This window comes from Drosophila santomea, chromosome 3L (assembly GCF_016746245.2).
Source record: "Drosophila santomea strain STO CAGO 1482 chromosome 3L, Prin_Dsan_1.1, whole genome shotgun sequence".
Lineage (NCBI taxonomy): Eukaryota > Metazoa > Arthropoda > Insecta > Diptera > Drosophilidae > Drosophila > Drosophila santomea.
Genome location: NC_053018.2, coordinates 19,454,806 through 19,475,562, shown reverse-complemented (window position 1 = coordinate 19,475,562; position 20,757 = coordinate 19,454,806). Strand labels below are relative to the sequence as shown.

The 20,757-nt window shown below is 39.6% G+C and overlaps 1 protein-coding gene across 3 annotated transcripts in view; it reads right to left on the bottom strand.

Annotated features, from left to right (window-relative positions):
* LOC120448724 (adenylyl cyclase 78C) overlaps positions 1 to 20,734 on the bottom strand; it is a 30,543-nt gene extending 9,809 nt beyond the window's left edge. For 2 of the 3 annotated variants that reach the window (XM_039630894.1, XM_039630895.2), the window contains exons 1-6: positions 20,604 to 20,733; positions 9,372 to 9,733; positions 1,568 to 2,006; positions 1,209 to 1,506; positions 651 to 955; positions 18 to 159 (exon numbers count right to left, since the gene is read on the bottom strand). In XM_039630894.1, coding sequence (XP_039486828.1) covers positions 18 to 159; positions 651 to 955; positions 1,209 to 1,506; positions 1,568 to 2,006; positions 9,372 to 9,415 — 1,228 coding nt within the window. In that variant the 5' untranslated portion in view covers positions 9,416 to 9,733; positions 20,604 to 20,733. Of the gene's footprint in view, positions 1 to 17; positions 160 to 650; positions 956 to 1,208; positions 1,507 to 1,567; positions 2,007 to 9,371; positions 9,734 to 20,603 lie in introns of all 3 variants that reach the window. The other variant, XM_039630896.2, reaches the window with a different exon arrangement.
* Between the last annotated feature and the right edge of the window lie 23 nt (positions 20,735 to 20,757).

The window sequence follows — 20,757 nt, the reverse complement described above, 5'->3', positions numbered from 1 at the left end:
ATTTACGACCCACTCACCCTGGATGTTGAAGAGCACCCATGTGCAGACCGCCGCCCAGTGCAAATAGTTGTTGGCAAAGCAGCGCCAGTAGCCCAAAAAGCAGATGGCCATGTTCGCAATCCCACAGCAAACGGACCAAGTGATGGCCGTCGCCATGCTCTGAAAGCAAATTGCAAATGTATGAGAAGCCAATAAACTGCTTAAATTAAAAGGAGGAACAAAAAAGAGGATAAAATATCCAAACATATTTCTAATGTGTGGGCGTGGCAGCTTTGGGCGGCTTGTAAGCGTTAGAGTGGGCGTGGCAGCATGTGTCAACCAACTTGCGCTGCGTCTAATCTCTGGAGTCTGCATGATTAATCTCACTTCTCTAGCTTCAATAGATTCTGAGATCCCGACGTTCATACGGACGGACAGACAGACGGACAGACGGACGGACAGGCGGACATGGCCAGATCAACTCGGCCATTGATCCTGATCAAGAATATATATACTTTATATGGTCGGAAACGCTTCCTTCTGTCTGTTACATGCTTTTCAACGAATCTAGAATACCCTTATGCTCTACGAGTAACGTGTATAATTAGGTAATTAGCTTACTTTTTAAGTAACACCTAAAGTTATTTCAATTAAACGAATATTCCACTCACCGTTCCATTGTCGCTTTCAATGGGCCCCAGTTTACTTCGCCGCATTATCCAGACAAAAGCCAAAACAATTTTTAGAACAAAGTCAACTACGTTCACAATGATAAGCGATTTCTGGCGCTGACGATGCGTGTAGGTCAGGTAGGATCGTTCCAGAGAGCTCTGCTTAAAGGAGTTGGTCAGCGAAGGACACAGGATTCCTTTGACCACGTTGCCACTCTTAAAGGCGGAATACATCTCGTTGTTTAAAGGACGCTGCGATTGGCCAGCAATGCTGGCTAGGGAGTTTCCGGATTCCAAATCGTTTTCTTTAAAGGATCATGACAAATAAGAATATTTATAAACAGTACAATAAGACTTCTAATACCAAGTCATTTTGGCCAAATAATGAAACAAATATTTAAACCAAACAAAGTGGTGTACATCCACCACCATCAACTAATTAACAAGGAAGAAAGTGGTCTTATAAGCAACTAAGTGAGCTAGTTATGTGGCTTTCTAGAAGTACCCTCGCAAAGTCGGCAAACCCAACTGGATTATTAGCTTTTCCCTTCCGCTTACCGAAATTGCTGTTGCCAAAGATGCTGCAGCTCTCAGTGCGGCGCTTGGGTCCGTAGGCCCGCTTGGCCTCCACAATCCGGACGGACTGCACCCGCAGAGGCGTCTGCTTGACCACGCCCCCGCGCAGAGGGCCGCCCTGCTGTTTCTTGCGCAAATTGGACAAAATTGATGTGGTGGAGGCACGCAGCGATGGCGGCAGGTCGCCAGTGCCAGTGTCCTCCATTTGGGCACCGTCGCCGGGAAGTCGGGGTATTTTCGACATGTCCGGAGTGGCCATCGCTGTGCTGGCTGCATCCTGCTGTTTTTGGTTTTAGCTTGGCTTTAATTAGTCCTAAGTGCGTGGGCGCACATTGACTTACCTCGGAGGACGCGCCATCTGCTGCTACCGAGGATGTGGCCGCTGCTCCAGTTCCGCTGACCGTAATCTGCTCGTCATCTGTGGTCTGCGCAGCAGGATTACTTACACCCAGTCCATCAACCCCACCCCCATTCTCCTCCGCCTCTTCGTCGTCATCCCCCTCTAGCTTTAGGTCGTCGATTTGCGCCAAGGCGACGGCTCCCTTGTCCACCGCCCGGCGCAGCACCACCCTCTCATCGGGGTCCCCCCCCTCTCCCGGAGCAGCTGAATTCCCGCCCATGGAGCCGCCTTCTGGTGGCGCCTCCTCTTTCGTGTTGCTTTCCCGACTGTGTTGCAGCGAAAACGCCGACGAGGGAGTCGCACTTAACTGGCGCAGGTGCACCTCGTCCGAAACCAGCTTGTCGTCATCCATGTTGGCCAACTGTCCCTCCTCCGCGGTCCTGGACAGGAAAGAAAGTTGAATTATTTACATATTAACCAAATTTTGAAGTATTTTAGTATTCGAAAAAATATTCCGAACTGTTTACCTAATTTTTATTAGAATTGTACAACTATAATGTTACAACATTTATATTTAATTAAAATCAACTTTATGCTTACAGTGCACGTCAATTTTCTACTTTCAATTTCAATCTTTCCTTTGAAGTTTGGGTACCGCCATAAGATTGTATGCATTCGGTAATGCGAATAGAAGCGTAACAAGAGGGAAACAAGCCGAATCTTATATACCTTGCAGAATTTATTTAAAAAAAGGTGTATATATGCCAATAGATTCTGAATAAGAAACCCGTCTCTATACTTTATATATTTTACTCTGACTAAAATCGATATACGGCCTTAATAATGGTCATATGTACATGTACATATTTATTACTGTCATTTGCGTAAGCCACTTTTCTTTTAAGATCTTTAAATTAAAGTGTAAAATCTGTATTTTTTATTTAAATTATTTTTCATTTAAATTATTTATTGACGTAGTAAAGCAGCTGATTTAAGTTCAAATGAAGGACATTGTATGAAATTTTAATTAGTTAACGCCTCTATGGGGGTCCTCATTTTCGCCTAAAACTAACAATAATTACCAATAAGTGAAAGTCTTTGTACAACACTCATTCGTCTTTGAGTCGCTCTTTGTTGGCTTCAATGTGAAATAGGCAGTCAATGTATAAATTAAGAAAATTAAATGGCCATACGTAATAACATTTGAATGATTTAAACTATTTGTCTAAAAGAGATAATTACAATTCTGAATATTGCTGTCAGAACTTTTAATCAGAATTGTAGTTGTTGTGTAGAAGCTTTCAACTGAAGCCATATTCATCTGAGTATTATTTATTGCAATTGCATTAGGATGAAAATTTAAAATTTCCGTAATAAAATTACACGATTTGTGGCATTTAAATAATTCTTTGATTTCAGTAATTTATGCATCAAGAATCTGGCAGTAACAGCCTTCAAATGTCTTTGTCACCCCTCGATGTCTGAAGGCTTCTGAATAATTTTATGTTGTCTGGAGTTGTTGTTTATGTTTCAGCTGATAACAGACCGGATATACATATGTATATATGTATACCTTTGTAAATACATTTCAATATGCTTTATATCAGCAATTTTGATGTTTAATTCCCGGTGCCGCAGCGGAAACGCAAAATGGCAAAGCAAGTCAGCACGAAGGCAGTGGAATATGGCGCGTTGATGTCTTTGTCATTATTCAAATTAGCAGGGAGACACTCACACTCACGAGTGCACCAATGAACGTGCAGGTATGCGTACATATAGACACACACCCATTTTATCGCAAAAGTAGCACACTTTTCAGGGAAGTGAATTTAAATCCTAGCAAAGGGACGATATACGGAATACCGATAAGTGAGGGGTCAAGTACGGCATGTTGGAAAGCCTTATAGCCTTAAAGCCTAAAGTAGTTATTTTCGATAATTTCTATAAATATTTTGTAAAACTATAAACTATTGTAAATAAGCTATTATTTTAGTCGCCTTTAATGTATTGACCCGTTTAATTAATACACCTCTTTAATGGAAACGACACGCTCTTAATGTGATACATTCATTGGTTACATGGCCGTTATTATTAGATTGATGGCAGGTCTTATCTGGCCAAAGAACCTGATGTATTTTTGGACTGTTTTACCAGACAGCGTGGATTGTATTTACCTTATTTACCTGCCTAGCCAATGTGCAACACTATCTCCCTATCAATACACCTTCCTAATCTCTTCTGCCAGCTGCAAAGAGAAGGGTAGTTATGCAAAGTATATGCCTTTTTAAACAACAAGAAACAAGGAAAACCCCTGACATATATATATTTATATTGGCACCCACATCAGATGGAATATTCCGCCATGCGTAAAAAACAATCAATTCTAACATCACTTTGCATAGCGATACACGGATTGAATGTAATTCTCGGGCTGTAAAGTTGCGGATTTTAGCACCTTAGCAGAAAATCAACCAACCATTGAGCATTTAGCATCTCCGCAGATGCTACTTTTTGTTAACGCACCTGTAAGATGTTTGGTCCAATAAAAGAGGGTATCACATGCCCGATCGCCCCGGATTATGTTCTGTTTCACTGATTAACACATTGTCACTCCGGTTGCACTACTTTTCGATGAGTAATTCCGCAGGGAAAAGCGAGCGACTGAACCGAAATCCGGTTGAATCGAGTGGAGTTTATCGCCAGCGGATGGATGTGTTCGAGATAAACTTCTAATATAATTATCGCGTATATAAATGTGTTGATAATGGCGCAACAATATTCAAAATACAAAATCGATAAATCGAACGCGGGGCTGGGTTCTCCTCGCCCATCATTGTCAGGTTCGAATATGCAAATATGGAACCTATTCCGTGATTCACCCAAGGAACTTGGCACTCTTCACCGTGTTTCTCGGCCTGGCGTCATGAGCCATGCAAATGTTGATCTATACCGTGTAGATTTACTGACATATGCTAGGTGCGACTGCTCAACAGGTTTTACTTATTATTATTATTATTATTTTATTTTTTTTTTCTGCCGCCAGCGGCTAGCTTCGGTAAACTATTGTTTTTTCGCGTCTTTCACATCGGACTGGCGTTTAACAACTGAGCGAGAAAAAATCGCCATCGCCATCGCCAATCGCCGGGATATAATATGATACTGTCGAGCGCAATTCTGATTTTGGGTTGGGTGGGTACTCTCCATATTAACCATATTTTTCTCTTTTTTCTCTCGCGGTGACACCAAGTGAAATCAGTTTTGGTCAACAATGTGGCTGATATGGTAATTGACTAGAGTTCGCTGCGTCGACTTGCCCGCGATAAACGATAATGATAATTATGATGGGTTCCCAAATGTTAAAAAGCTTTTTCTGGCTAAATGTTCGGCAGGACTAAGGTTAATTTTCCGAGTTATTAAGCATTACAGCCTTGACACAAACACACATATCGAAGTATATGAGTTGTATGACTAAATTTCAATGGCTTCAAAGTATGATTCGTTGATACAAACATTTTTAAAATATGGATAATGGAAAGTCAATCCAAGTAAAACGTCATCTTTGGAACGTTTTAGATTTGCACATATTTAGGTCTGGCATTTCAATTAAATTTCATGTTTAGCTTGGGGCAAGTGAAAGCCATTTTAATTGAAGTGTCCCCAGCACAAAAACATTTGAAATTTTCTAATAACTGTTCAGAGTTATTTTTTGTAAAAACGAAACATTATTCCCCTTATTTTCGCCAATTTCCTGGCAAGATTTCGAGGTGCGTTTTTAAAGGACGAAAGTCAGATATAAAATGTCAGATATAAAATGTCAAAGGCATGTCTGCAATGCTGGCTATTATTTATATAGACAAACAGTGGGGATAGTTTCAAGGCCCAATCAACCATTCCAGGCAACCAACCATTCCCCCCTTTTGGCCCAAAAGGGCTGGGATATCCAAGGAGGAAAGGTGAGGGGGCTGTCCTAGTCAGTCCTTTTTATGAGCTTTTGTTGGCTTGTTGAATTTATGGCCATAAGAAACTTGTTAAAGCACATTATTGGGTGTGTAACAAGTGCGTGTGTTGGTATGTTTATGTGTGTGTGTGGGCGTGTGTGTGTTTGTGGGCGTGTTTGCTTTCGGCGCTGTTACTTTCGAGTCGCAGACTCAGTAGAGGGAGTGGAAACTGGGGGTTTAAGGAGGCAGCTGCTAAGCTAAGTAGATTAAAGTCATATTTACACGTCTTTGCTATGTGTGTGTGCACCTGAAAAAAAAATTATAGTTTGCTCCGTCTATAAAATTCTAGAAAATATTGCTTTGTAATTTTACGAGTATACGTAATATTACATTACGTATTTATCACATGTAAGTAAACATATTTCCGTAATGCAACGAAAAAGTCACGAATTTCTACCCGCACTCTCACTACGCGAGTAGAACTACATCGTTATCCCTTTTCTTTATTTATAAAATGACTACATATGACTAAAATATTTTACACAATTGTTCAACATATAATTACATATTTATTTCGAATCCTTTTTTACAGTGTATGTGTGCCTCTGCGGTTGTATTTGAGTTTGTGCTCTGCGTTAAGTGGCAGCAATTAACACTTGACATATTTATGCTTAACCCGAGGGCCGCAACGGGCGGTTCTCATGCATTATTGTCATGCCCCGGTGCCACCATCAACTACAACCCAACTAATGCCACCAACTACTTGGCAAGGTTGAGCCATCATCGATATGGTAACAACAACACCAGCTACAACAACCACGCTGGCCATGTCTGGCCAGCTGCTTAGTTTATTTATCAAGCGATTAAGCCCTTCCGAAAGTGGGTGGGGCCAGACTGTCGTAGGGGGCGTGGCTGTCGGCCAACTGGTGCGAAAGCACTTCCTACTGCGTTAGCCGATGTATGAGAGTGCGCCAAATATTTAAAGATAATTAGTTTGAATTTGAGAAGTATTTCTCAGCAGGAAATTCATATTTATATGACTGACCATAGCATAAGAATAAGCTTTGGATATCACCAAAAGGTACACGATTTTTATAAATCACAACTTACCTATTAGAGAGTCATTTTCATAAATGTTAAAATATATTTACATTTTAATTTCATTACAAAAAAACAGTTTATATAACTGGTTAAAAATATCGAAGTAAAACCATGTTATTTAATAACTTTTCCCCTAAATTGCCCCTATCATTTAATAAATTACGGCATGACATGAGCATAATTTGATTGATAATTAATATCCGGCACAGGTCGGGAAATGGCAATAATCAGAATGACAGCTCAGAAGGCCAATACAAACGCAGCAGGTGGCCAATTCGCCGCAAAGACATCTGCCATTTCTGTCATGGATATGGCCATGTCTTTGGCAACTTCATTTGGCTAAGAGTCTTGGCCCATAAAAGACGCTTCTTCCAGGCAGACAACCATTCACCTATATACATTCATACATACACACTTCTGTGGGTATGTGAGTGTGTTGGATTTGGGTTAATGTCCACATTGGTCAACATGGGTGTGCAATTGAAGGCGAGCAACAAAGCAGAAAATAGAAAAATTACTCAGCGGCTCAGTTTGGGTCAGATAAAATTAAAGGAGTAACGAAACCAGTAAAAGGGACAAAGGACATGGTAAGAGAATCTTCCTCCTACACCGAAAAAAGATATTATTATATGGCAATACACATTACCTGTTACCTATTACTAGTGACAATGAGATGAAGAAATTAAAAATTTCTGAATCCTAAAATGAAATCAAACAATAAGTAATAGTTTGGGCCTGACAATTTTAGGCGGTTTGCAGTCGTGAAAATCTACAGAAACGAAAATCCGCCAACGTTTCTAAAATATGAATGCTTCATCTCAACTTTCTAGTTTTTATAGTAACGATATCCGATATCTTGGCGTTCAGTGTACTTTAAATCAGAAGGGACAAAAGAAAGTCGGACATGTTTGGGTATCAATCTGAATTGGACTGCAAATAATTCTTCCATTGTGGGCCCGAACACATCAGCTGGGACCTCTTGGCGGTTCTATAAAAATTCCATTATTATTCGATTTGCGCTCGTTCCTTCTTGTTAAGCATTATTATGCAGAAATTGCACTAAGCCAGGGCCACTGCTTTGATGTCCTTTTTTCCGCTTTGCGGTTCGAATCAAAGTGCCTTATTTGACGGCTGCCACTGATTTGGGTAAACACACTTAAAAATCAAAAGCAATCAGGAGCAGCTTCTGAGGCATTAAGAAAAAGGCAATAAGCCGTGTAAGTGGCCAGTTTATAGGGCAGCAATCAAGCTGGCAAGAATGTTAAGTCTATTAAATTTGACAAATCGCCTGGGAGAAACCCAAACCTTAAATCCCTCGAATATGGCATGCCCAAGTACTCTTGACATTTGCCAAAGAAATCTCGCAGACTCGTAAAAGTTGTCAGGACATGGCTATTTATGTTTATGGCTTACTAATTAGCTTAAGTCCTGATGCAGCAAAACTTTTCCTCCCATTAAAAGTCGCACTGTGTAATTTCCACTTTTCCTTTCAGTTTTTTCTCCTTTTCGCGAAAACCCCCCTTCCTGTGTCATTGTTGTTTGTCATTAAAATTCACATTTTATGGAAGATTCGGTTGCCTTTACCTAGTTTCTGCACTGTCGCCTGCTACAGAATTTGCCCCACCTTTCGATGCCTGCCTTTGTTTACTACGAGTGAAAAGAAAATTTGCATAGAAAAAGAAATTTGCATGGCATTAAGCAAACGCTTCAAGTCGTCCTGACATCTACAGCTGCTGCTATCCGAGGTTGAATTACCAAGTTCGACAGGAAACGGGAAAAAATGTTAAATTTATGGCCAGTTAATATAACTTTCAAGCGAAAAAGGTCCTCATTTATAAGTACTTACTCTCTGTAATTCTTGGGGAAGTTCCACCCTTTTGAACAAAATGTATTCAAAACGAAATCGAAAAGTTGATTGTCTGTGGGTTATTATATTAAAATGGCATAATTCGATTATTTCACGTGCGAGCGGTCCTTTGTGTCGTTTGTTTTTCCGAAGTGAATTGTCCGTGGCCACGTGGCGTATGTGCAATTTCCCAGCACTTGAATGTAGAAAAATAATGTTTGATCTGCTCACATTTTCTGGCATATTTCACACATTCATTTGGAGTCGTTTAAAGGTTTTTTCCCCTTAAACGAGTCTATTGAGCTTAGAACTTGAGTGAAGACAGCATCTTTGTCAGACGCGACGTCTGTTGCCATAAAGCATAATTGAAATATGAGATTGACATTGAATACCAGTGGCATTGTTGCTATTGTCGCCTTTTGTCCCAGGCTTTCATCGGCTGCAATTCCAGTCGACAGCAAATGCGACACATTTCTCGGGGCAGACCCATTTAATTGATTATTGTAACATAAATAGAAGCAGGGCGAAATTGGCGCCGCTGTGGGATCCATTATCGGTAGTAAACTAAATACAGTCGAACTTTTTTAGGTTCCAAATATTGAATTTTTATAATATAAAATTAAAGTATTTTAATATTGTATCTTATACAGTTAGTATAAGTTATATCGCTACATATGTAAGATTAAATGTATAAATGCTTTTATTTGAATTCAGGGACAACTTTTCTTATTATTCGCTGAAGGAATAATTGATTTTTCTTGTGTTCTTTTATTACCTTTCAATTACTTTTACTTGTTTGTTACATTTTTCAGGGGCAAACGAATGCAAATCGAGCCTTCAATGGAATCGCCATCGAGACCACTAACAACCTTTAAGCCCCAACATTGTGCCACACTCCAGGCCAAACTGTCAACACTCACCTGAGGCAAATGCGCTCCTCCTCCTCCTCGAGTTCCACGTCCATTGTGGCGGAGGATTCTGTCTACTGCTATGCTTGGTTTTCTACTTTATTGCCGCTCAACGATGCTGCTGCTCTCGTCAAGTGAGAGTTTTAACTGCCAACGGCAGCGGCACTACGGAATCCTTGAGCTTGACAGCAGGTTCTTTTGCCGGTGTCGGGCTTAAAGCCAACTCAAAGTGATTTAAGCTGTTGTCGATTTGCCTAATGCTGCCATAGATGGTAGGGAACGAGCCAGCAGCCAATTTCCGTTGATGACTAGCGTGTGTTTCTTGGTGCCGAAGAATTCGCAGGGGAATCTGCTCCCGATTTCGATTCCAATATCTGTAAGCAGAATGCGGAATATCACATTTGTCATTCTTAATAAACTCGAGAATCTTAACATCTTAAATTATTTCGCTGCAAAACGGAAATAACACCCTCTTCTCCCTCATACATTCTACAACACCCTCCACGAGTCATTCACATTTGACAATGGCAGTATATAATTTAATAAATAGTTGCAGTTGACAGATTTCAAGTGGGCATGGGTGCGACGGAGTGGTGAACACTACACGTCATCGGGTCTATAAAGTAACACATACGTATATAGTACGTCTATATAGGGAATGGCGACAAGTGCAAAAGTGTGCACAGTAAGTGGCATAAAAAAGAAACCAAAGGAAACAAAGGAACTGTAGTACGAAACTGACTTGGCATGGAAGGTTGTACACTCTTCTTCGTAGACAATAAAGATAGATACTTAGAGAAACACCAACATAGGTTAATGCTCACTATTGTTATGGACTCGTATATGAGCTTCTGTTGCCTTCTGATATTAACTAAAATTCGAAATTCTACCCCTTTAAAATCAGTTGTGTTATTCCTGTGCAAACGAAGCCCAAAGCACCAGTGTCATCTCGACAATGAAAATAAGCCAGGGAATGGCGAAATCGGTGCATATTGGCTTGTGTGTGTTTTTCACTCCTGCTTTGCCATTTAAACTGTCGCCTTTTGGTGTGAGTGTCCGCTTTTGGTGCTCCTCCACATAAGGCAAACACTAGAAATGTCAAATGTTTTGCCTTAACATGTGTGCCATGCCCAGAAGGAGCAGGATGCGAAGTAGGACGATCAGGGGAAGAGCGGCAGGACATGTCGGGAGAAGCAGTCAGGGGCATTTGTCGTGCTGTTGGCTGTTTTTTATGTCCTGCCCATTTCCATAGCAATTGGGGCACAGGGAAAAATTAACGATTAAAAATGTATCAATCATTTAAAAAATATGGTATAGAACAATAAAAAACGGAAATCAAGCAACCACCGGCGAATAACAATCTGCAGAATTTTGTTTACAAAATAATTATATTATTTTTTTTAATATATTTTATTTCAATGGATAAATGTATATATTTCAGTTATTCGTCATGCGTGCTTACAAAATCCAACTCGTGCAAGAATTGAAACAAACGATCATCAGCAAGGCGTAGATTCGTCGAATGGGCCAAACGAGATTGCTGTTGTTCCGATTTTTCATAAGCCTCCAAGATCTTGTGATTTAACACCGCTAGACTACTTTTTGTGGGCTATGTAAAGTCATTGGTCTATGCGGATAAGCACAAACGCTAAACCATTTGGAAGACAACATTCGCCGTGTTATTGCCGATATACGGCCAAATGTTGGAAAAAGTCATTGCAAATTGGACGTCCAGATTGGACTACATCCGAGCCAGCCGTGGCGGTCATATGCCAGAAATCATATTTAAAATGTAATGCCACAAGATTATCTTTCATGTCAATAAAATTCATGTCAATCGAATAATCCATCGTTGTTTTATTGCAATTTAAAGTTCTATACCTCTAAAAAAAACACCCTATATTAATCAAGCTTAAATAGCACTTAGTTTCATAAGGGTTGGTAGTGTCTAAAAAATGTTAGAATATTATTAGAGAAGGCCCGATTTTTTCATGTGCTCCACCATTGAAACTGAAAGCCACTTGAAGCATGCAACACCCAGGCAAATTCAATCAGTGCGTGCAACTCGCGGCCACTTGGCATGCTGTCTGTGGTTTGCCGGTTCCGCAATTGGATGCAAGATGTGGGCAGAATGTCCTGGCGGGTCCTTGGGCACAGCTTTTATTATTGAGTCATAAAACCCAATTTAATGCCGTTAAAGAGTATGCATTTAACCGCTATCTCGTACTGGGTGTCTGTTAGTCCGTAGGCAAGCGTGAGGATGGCAATTCGTCATACTTAAAATATGGCAGATATCCGCATGATCCCCATATGCAGAGCATGCTTTATTGCCCTCCTTGAATATTTATCGGACTGCGAATATATACTATATATATGTACATGTGTTATAGGTCTTGTTATGAGTTATGTGCATCCTGTTTTGTGAGGATATCCCAGCAATTTCCTCTCCTTTCATTTCATTTCTCGTTGTATTTTTTTTGCCCGCGCCTGACAATGTAACCAGTTTATGACGCTGCTAGCCAAGTTTCCGGTCTGTCTAACACGGGTTCCCCCTTTTTGGATTGCCCTCGATGGCAGGAATGCCATGTAACCATACGAGGAACCAACTTTAAGGCAAGTTTTTCTGAATCCTGCTTAAAATGGTGGGGAGGAGGGGATTCTGTGTGTGACAGTCATCAGCAGGTGAATGTCCAATACCCATTCCTACTAAAATCCGTATATCCCTTGTGGGAATGTGGTCCCAAAAACGCCACTCAAATGTGTGAGTGGGTCGACTATTTCGCTGGCCGGACAAAGGACTTATCGCCAATGGCAGTAAATTGAGTGTAAATATTCCTACGATCGTTTTTTTGTTTTGCTGATGCTGCAGTTGAGTTGTAAAAAAAAAGTTTGCGGGCTGGGTCAAAATGTCAGGCACATCGATTTATGTGGCACCTTAAAAACGCTTTGTATGGTACATAGAAAAGCAAACACTTGAATGGGTACAAATTAAATGATGTTTTAAAATATATATATGATTTTTGATGATAACCCTATGAAATAAATATTATTGGAGAAAATAATGATTCCAAATGGTAAGCAACTTTCATTACAGGTAAATAAATAGTCGTACATACTGACTAAAATCATAAATCCCTTTTTTGTGGGTATGCATTTTGCACCCGTGTATTTATCGTCCTGATGCTATCTTGTTTGTTTTGGGCGAAACAGTTTGCGGCATCATGCGGCTGAAAAGAATTAAGTTTCTGATTCCTGTCGGCCCCAGCGACTCAACTACTCATCTTGCTAAAAGGGCAGTGGAGTGGTACTGAAGTGGCAATGAAGGACCTGCAGCTTGCTCTTTGGATCTCCGAGCCCTTTCCTCCTTACGTCGCTTGCCACACGCTGTCGCCATAAGCCACCGATTTATGTTGGACGAAGGGAGCGATGAGCAAACAAACGGACCACAGATCCTGCAATCCGAGTGCTCCTTGCCCTTGTTTATCCTGCTGCCAGGTTGCACCTTGCATATCCTTGCACTCTGACACTCGCGCTTATGAATAAGCGTTTACTGTCCTGCAGTTCCAGTTACTGGCCCAGTTACCGGGCAATTATGCGCTTCCTAAAAATAAATTAATGACCAACCGACAATACGGAGCAACCAGAGAGGAAGCAGAAACATTGGACACTCCCGCGAGTGAACTTTACCGGACCTTTTTAATTAATTACACGGCACGAGTAGCCAGCGAAAGAGCCTTTGATAAGTCGCAGCTAACAATGAAACAAACTTTTTACGATCGCCGTGAGACTGATTGCTGCTAAATATATTTGTTGTTGCCTTAATTAGTCTTGACACTTTTTTCCAGAGTATGTGAGTAAAGGAGGACAACAAATAGAATATTTTACTTATGTATTATTGGAATATATTACTTGAATGTAATACTATATTGAAATTTAAAAGTGCTTGAAAGCTTTTAATTTAAAAATAACGAAATATGTTAACTAATATGCTAAATATAATATTAGAGTTTAGACAAATCGAACTTATTTTCTAATTTGGAAATCAAATCTCATTTTAATGTTATGATAAACCAACCAGAAAAGCTCATATTTATTCCTATATGTGTCCTTTATGCATTTATGAATAATTGGAACCTCAAAATAACATTTTATAGTTAATAACATGCAAGCCACCTCACCACTTTGGTCATATGCGGCGTATGAGCAATTTACCTGGCTGATCATCAGAAATCGTTGCCTACTTTCAGGCGGTTTCTGCTTCTAGCGTCAATTTAAATGCCCTTTCCACATTGATGAATTAAGATGGAATGGGGCAACAATATAATTTATTATTTAATGCGTTTCAATTTTAATTGCATGTGTTCAAACGACGGACTTAATAGAATTGAAAATGAATATAGCGCGCGAATGAATTGAATCAGATTCCAGGAGTTAGGTAAATTTTTGCGTGAAATACGTTAGTGTGTGTGTTGACAGGTGGCGACCAAAATAGCGAAAGTGTTTGTGTGTGTGCTTTTGCTTTGGCCAAACACATTTTTACATTTACCACGGAGCAATTTATTTTAATTTCCCCACAAAATGCTTGCTAATCATGGCATTTGCTCGTTCACATTATGTGGTTGCAGCTCAGTTTTTGCAGCTTGTTCATTTTTGTTGCATGCATCAGCTGCAGCTGCATATTGCGTGACTTTCCCTTAGAAATGTTTTCACCACTGCACTTTTGGGATTTTACATTTTACGCTTGTCATTGCCAATGAATCCTAAAGATTCCCGATATAGCGGAAACATTAGTGAATGAACCCTGATAATGGTGGGCTAATAAATCATTTACTTAAGAATCATTCAATCATTATTTTTATATTCTCATATAAAACGCTTGTGTAAACCTTTGTATTTACTGATACTCAAATAGCAAACGACAGGGCGGAAATAAAATTCTTACCCTGCCAAATTGTTTACACAAAAAAGAAAGCCCCTCTTTTTACGAGACACCGGTTCAAAGGGTGTAACACCTGGTGGGGTGGGGAATATTAAAGATTAATCCCACAACAAAGCCGTAAAAACGAAACAGGAAACATATACCCACAGGCCACATCAAACGCGCTGCACTAAGCCGGCCAGCTCACTTTGAATCCTGTTCGTGCACCAGAAAACAACTGAAATCTACATGAGTTTTTTAATATATTTTTTCGACATGGAAAATTTATAAGATATACTAGTAATGACACAAATATTAACCCAATGCATATGAAATCAGTATACGCTGATTTTAATGTTAATATTAATGTTTTTGATGTTTCGGAATAGATAATTCAAGATAATACAAGATAAATAAATACAAAAATTAAATATATCCCTACTTATTATTATATGAACGATAATTGTTTCTAAATAAAATATATATACATATCTAAAATAATAGATATTTGTCTCTGTGTAAACTCCCCCTCTTCATTCTGAAACGCATACACATAAACTGATAACCCCTTTGTGTTTCGAAAATGCTGCTGTGCAATGTGAAATATTTGAAAATAAAATAAAAATAAAATGCGAGGCACAGAGAATGGGCCAACGACAAACTGGGAATTATGTAGCATAAATTAAGCGGAGAACAAACGCTGGAACATTGGCAGAGAGTGGGTTATCCTCTGGACCATCAGCAGCTGACTTTGAGTGACGTTGAAGCGCGTCTTAATTATGATTAAAAAACAGGGAATTAAATGGTTTGTGTTTAGCCTTAATGTCTACATTGCCATTACGCCCCCTCCCCGTGAAAGCCGCTTCCCTAGCTGGAAAATTAATGAAAACCGTTGTGAGTTTCAATTATGTTTTCGTATTTTCTTGCCACCTTCCCCACTTTACCATCTGTTTTCCCTTTTCGCTCTGTTTGGACAATGACAAACTACTTGCATGTGTGTGCTGTTTACTTTTCTTTCGGCTATGAAAATTATTATCTTCCCATTAATTTTGCTCTCTCGGTAGCGGGAGATTTTATCAAAAATTAACTCATTGTGTGTTTTTAATTATTCAATTATTATGACTTTACGGCTGTTTGCCTTGGCAGCCGTTTCCCATTTTTTCGCCCAATTTATATGGGCCCGACTCATTTAGGCGTATTTTTTTAATAGCCGCAGCAAAAACATTTATCGGCCAAGTGAGCAAACAAGTGGCAAAATGGGAAGATCTTCCAAGTGCGATAAACGACAACTATTTTTGCTTCTACACTGTTTATCGAGAAAGACGAGAATACGTGTGCCATAGAATAGTTTGTAAAATGGTTCCAAGGGGTAAACCATCATCGAATGGCAACCATAACTTGTTGAAGGACTCTGGAACTTGGGTTGCAACAATGTTGGACAGCGAAGTTACCAAACTTTCTAAACATTTGAACTGACTTAGAGTCGGGGAAAACATAGGGCATGTTCGATGGCATTTACAAGTTGCATACACAAAGTTGTCACAAGAAAGGGGCTTAAGATGCGATGTTTATTTTATGTTTTTTACTGCAAGTTGGACGGAAAAAGACGGAAAAAAGATTTGAATGCTACAAATGAGTTAAAAAATAAAAATCTTATTTTCTATATTAAAATATATAATTTAAATACTTTTGGTAAAAGTCATTAATTTGTGGCTTCATTTTTTTCTTGATTTTTTTAGACCCCATGGTAAGCTCTTAAAAGAGTTTGAGTTTGAGTTCTACATGTATTTAGATTATAGTGCCCTATTGAAAGGGAGCTCTCTGCATAATTTCCCTTGATTGCCCACATATATCCCAGTGCACTTGAAAGTGCAGTTAAAACTCCGTATTTGTCAACTAGTTTGCGTTGTATTGTTTGCCACTTCAGCAAACAAGCCCCCCTGTTTTTACACACTTTTAACCCCCTTTTAACCCGAATGCAGACTGCGATGTCGCCACTTTGTGCAAAGCAAATAAATAGCAAAGTGAATAAAGTGAATTTTTATCAGCTTCACAAGTAAATAGACAGCAAGATATTCTTGGCAAACGCCCCACAACGTTTTACTGCAGATTTGTTTTTTTTTTTCTTAATATTTGTACTCGTTTACTGTGTTTGGAAATTGTACATTTTAATGTTCCACATATGAATGGATTTCACTCTTGTTGTTGCCCATTTAAACTGAAAAAGAGTGGGATACTGGGGGTAAACAAAACCGAGAAGAAAGCAAAGTCAACCAACTAAAAATGTATGCGTTTAATTATGTATCAGTATCTGTATCGTTGTACTTTGAACAATTCGCAAGCGAGAATTTTATTTTATCACTTTTTTGTAGTTTTCTGCTTGGCTGGCGAACAGTGAGTCATTCCGAGGTTTTATATTATGACACTCCGCTTAAATGGATTTTGTTTTCGGTACCTTATAAGGCAGCCAAAGCCATTACAATCCGCCAGATCAGGCCAAGTCCATATCCACAACTCGCATTAGCCAGTGGGGTATGCTGTTTAAAGCCACTAAATCTTGGTATTAAGTTGGCTTAGCAAATTATTGGTTTGGAAATCAATATTTCTGACACCTCATGTGATGGACTAGCCAGAAAAAGTTTCCTTCAATGTGTAAATTTGTTTTTACAATTTGTTTATGTTCTGTTCATGGGCTTTTTGAATTTTATCTATTCTCAGGCAGCTTAAGTGATTTCTGGGGCAGACTTTTGTCTGATTTATTTGTCCAACGACTAAACGGTCAAATTTTGGGCAGGGGCAAGAAAAATTGAGTCTGCCAAAACCGCCAGCCAAATTGTTGGGAGAAAGTTTTCCCTCGGTTGTTGCAATTTTTCCGGGTGTTTTGCTTTGTTTTGGTTTGGCTTCCTCCTCCTCGTTTTCGATTGCAGCGCAGCCTTGGCAGCAATTTGACAGACATAAACAATAGGGGAACTATGTTCACGGCGGTACAATCGTAGATGGATTTATCCACAGAGGAATTCCAAATGCTCTAATGCGGCAATGTAAAGGTATTTTAAAATAAGTTAATATAAATAAATACAATTTGTGGCTGTTAGTACTCAACATTCGCCAATAATATAATTCACCCACATTTATATATCACATTCAATGTTATTAAAAAAAAGGACTCATAAACATTACAGGCTGCAAGTTCCGATCACTGTTTTCATACTCGTTCGATTTGGATTGCCTATACCAATCTGACCACAGTTGTATTGGAACTAAAGTCAACATTTTGACCGGCTACCCTGCCAAATTGGTGTGTAGTTTTCACTTTGGCAGTATCCTCCAGCCGGGATTAAAAGCAATTGTTGGCTTTGTGGCCGATGCAGCCACAAGTTTTAGGCTGTAATATTTGTGCCGCTGCCAAGAGCCAAGTAGAAAGTAATAGCAACTAGGACAATTAGCACAGCCAAAACTGCTGGGCCATAAGTTTCCGTTGGCAAGACAACGCACACAAAAGTGAACCAAGTTCTGTCGTCTGGGGAGCGGTGTGTCAAGTACCTCTTTGTGTTCCAAATCCCCATATTTTCCGTTGTTTCGAAAAACTTGCAAGAGTCTAGTCAAGATGAAACTAAATTAAATGCGGCTGAGGGGACAATTATTCTGTCATTTATCTCTCATATGGCATAAAGTTACAGAAAGTTATCTTTTTGAACTCGCTTTGAGCTGCTTAGCGACACGTGGCCTCCTTCTTTGCTGAGGTGAACTTTTAAGCCTAGGATGCGGTGTAAAGTACAACAAGCATTCGCCCGACGGATACTTTACTCTTACTTACTTGTCGGGGCGGGGGCATATTAAATTTCCATCGCCACTCCATCGTCGGAAAGTTGAATGAATGTTGTTTTCAAGGCCCTCTTCCATTGAATTGCCTCCCTGGAGGCCCGGCGCGAATTGAATTAAATTGTGTGATTGAAGCATAAATAAATTCATTAAATACTTTGCCAAGATGCCATAAAAGCTGCCAAGTGCTGTTCTACCAGCCTAATGTTTAAGGCATTCGATCGGATTTCCCCTCAACCGTTCAACAGGTCGTCGAGGAAACCTTCAATAAAGAGAAGGACCAGAACTTGACCTTCCCAATGTGCCCTATTGATTCAATAATAAAAATAACTGCAGAACGTTTGTAATTCGTTTGTGTGCCTGTATATATTTGCTTGAGTATCTACCCATGGCTTTGGTGCACCTTGCATCGTCTATCGAGTATCTTGTATCTCAATGTGAAGGCTGTCTCGCAGCTGCCTCATTATGGATGGATTTCAATTGGACTTGCGGATTGACAATGAAGCCAACTGCATTGGGCGGCAGCCTATTGGACGCTCAACGAATGCGAGTGAGGTGTTTAGATAAATATGTGAGAAAAAGGTCCTGCCTCTACCCGCAGGTAATGTTAGACTCTAAAAGGCTATTCAAATAACAAAGCTTCGCCACAAAATAAATATTATTAAGATAAAGTAGCTATCCTCTCACAAGCCTATTCTAATTATATTATTTATGTTTAAGTTCGTGACTTAAGTACTCAATAAAATGATTTTCTGACTGAACTAAAATACAATTGTAATCCTATTTAATTTGGTCCACTTTACCCTTCTATTTTTAATCAAATTTCTTATATACGTATAAATAGCTCTTGTGCTTTTATTAAGCTCTTATTTAAAAAGTCCCTGCTTGTAGTGGGCTTAAATTAACTACATATTAGTCTCTGTCTGACCTTTCAGGCAGGTGTATCTTTTTTAAGCCCCTGTTTTTTTTCCGTTCGCAACCAGCCGCTTATTATGCATCATACTCATCAGCCGGGAGCCCAGTTAATTTCACCTTTCAGGTCCTAATCCCGCAGACAGAATGGTTCGGACTTAATGTCCTCACAAGCCAACAAGCTTGCCGGCATAATGCGTCAAATTGCTAATTAAGAACTGCAGCAGTGGCAAATTCTGCCCCGATTAGTGGGCATGTCATTAGGGTCCTGGTAAAAGGGAGCAGAAGTCTGGCCCAAAGAAGGGAAAGGGTCTGAGCTTGCGTGTTAAGATATTTGATTATGACAGACAACGGCACACACTGGCGCTCACACACACATACACACATATCAATTAGTAGAAGGCGTGTCCTTTTTTGTGGGCCGAGAAGTAGACTACGCTACTGGTCACTCAACTATTAGTGCCGAAAACAGAATTTGTGTCACGTCACACTGACCCCTAACAAAAAAAAAAGTAATTAAGAGCTTAAAGATAGCGACAGTCAGCGAGCGGACGATTAAAAATAGTCGGAATGGATGCTGCACACGCCTATTTTTAGGGTCACCCCGGGTCAATCACTCCACGCGGCTAGACACCAACGTGGTGGCAGAAGGCGGCCAAAGGGTCTAATCATCCCCAGATACGAGTGGGTCCTTAAAACCACCAATTTATTTGCGTTTTGCCCGCTGCGCACAAAGTTTTTGGGCAGCTCACTGAGGCTGCAGTAATGTGAATTGATTTCCGCCGACTGCAAACAACACGGTTATCCATTTCTGTCGCATCCGTATCCTTATCCATTCAGCATATCACACAACAACAAGCCAGCAATGCACAGTAAGAAAGAACTCAATCCGAATTCTATATTTGATTGCTGACCTACTGAATAAATTAAAGTGATTAAGATACAGTTTACATTGAAAATTATTATTATTTTAAATTATTAATTTTAAATCTTTCTATAATGAAATCCGCAGAAATTATATGACTCAGATAATAATTATTTGCGATTACGGGCAACAGAATATTTTAGGCGTTCAAAATCAAAGAGAACTCTCGAAAGTTACTCATAAAATATTATGACTAAATGTATAAAACGAACTAAAACTGAACATTCTATATACATAAATGTTGTCTTTCATCAATATATTTTTTGAAGTGCATCTTTCCTATGCGAATAACATTGTTAAAAACTTCCAGTTCGAATTTCACGCCAAAATACTTGGGAAAAATTGTTGATTTGATTTTGGCGATGTAAAAACTTTTTAATTAATTGGCCCCGACTTGGCAGTTGCTCTATCTGTCGGCGATTTTATGGCAATGCACATCTCGATCTGGAAAATGGGTCTTGGGCCATTTGAATTCGTTCAGCCAGCGAACGTGACCCAAAAGTTGGTGGCCCGCGTTTTGGCCATCTCACTCGGAATTCCGGAAACGGACGTGACAGTAATAGGTCATGCTCGATTCCCTTCGATTTTCGGGCTCGGTTCCAGTAAAACGTTTGTTGTATTTGATTTGGATTTGATATTTTTGAGTAGCTCATAAATTTACCCTCACCTTTCGTGTTGAAAGTTGTGTCCGTTTTTATGGTTTTTGGTTAACAACGCGTGCTAAACTTTGTTGATACAATTCGGAATTCCAAGATTGATAAGACGTTAATTTATTTTCCATTTCAAATTCATTTTTAAAGACTCTTTTATTGACTATATCT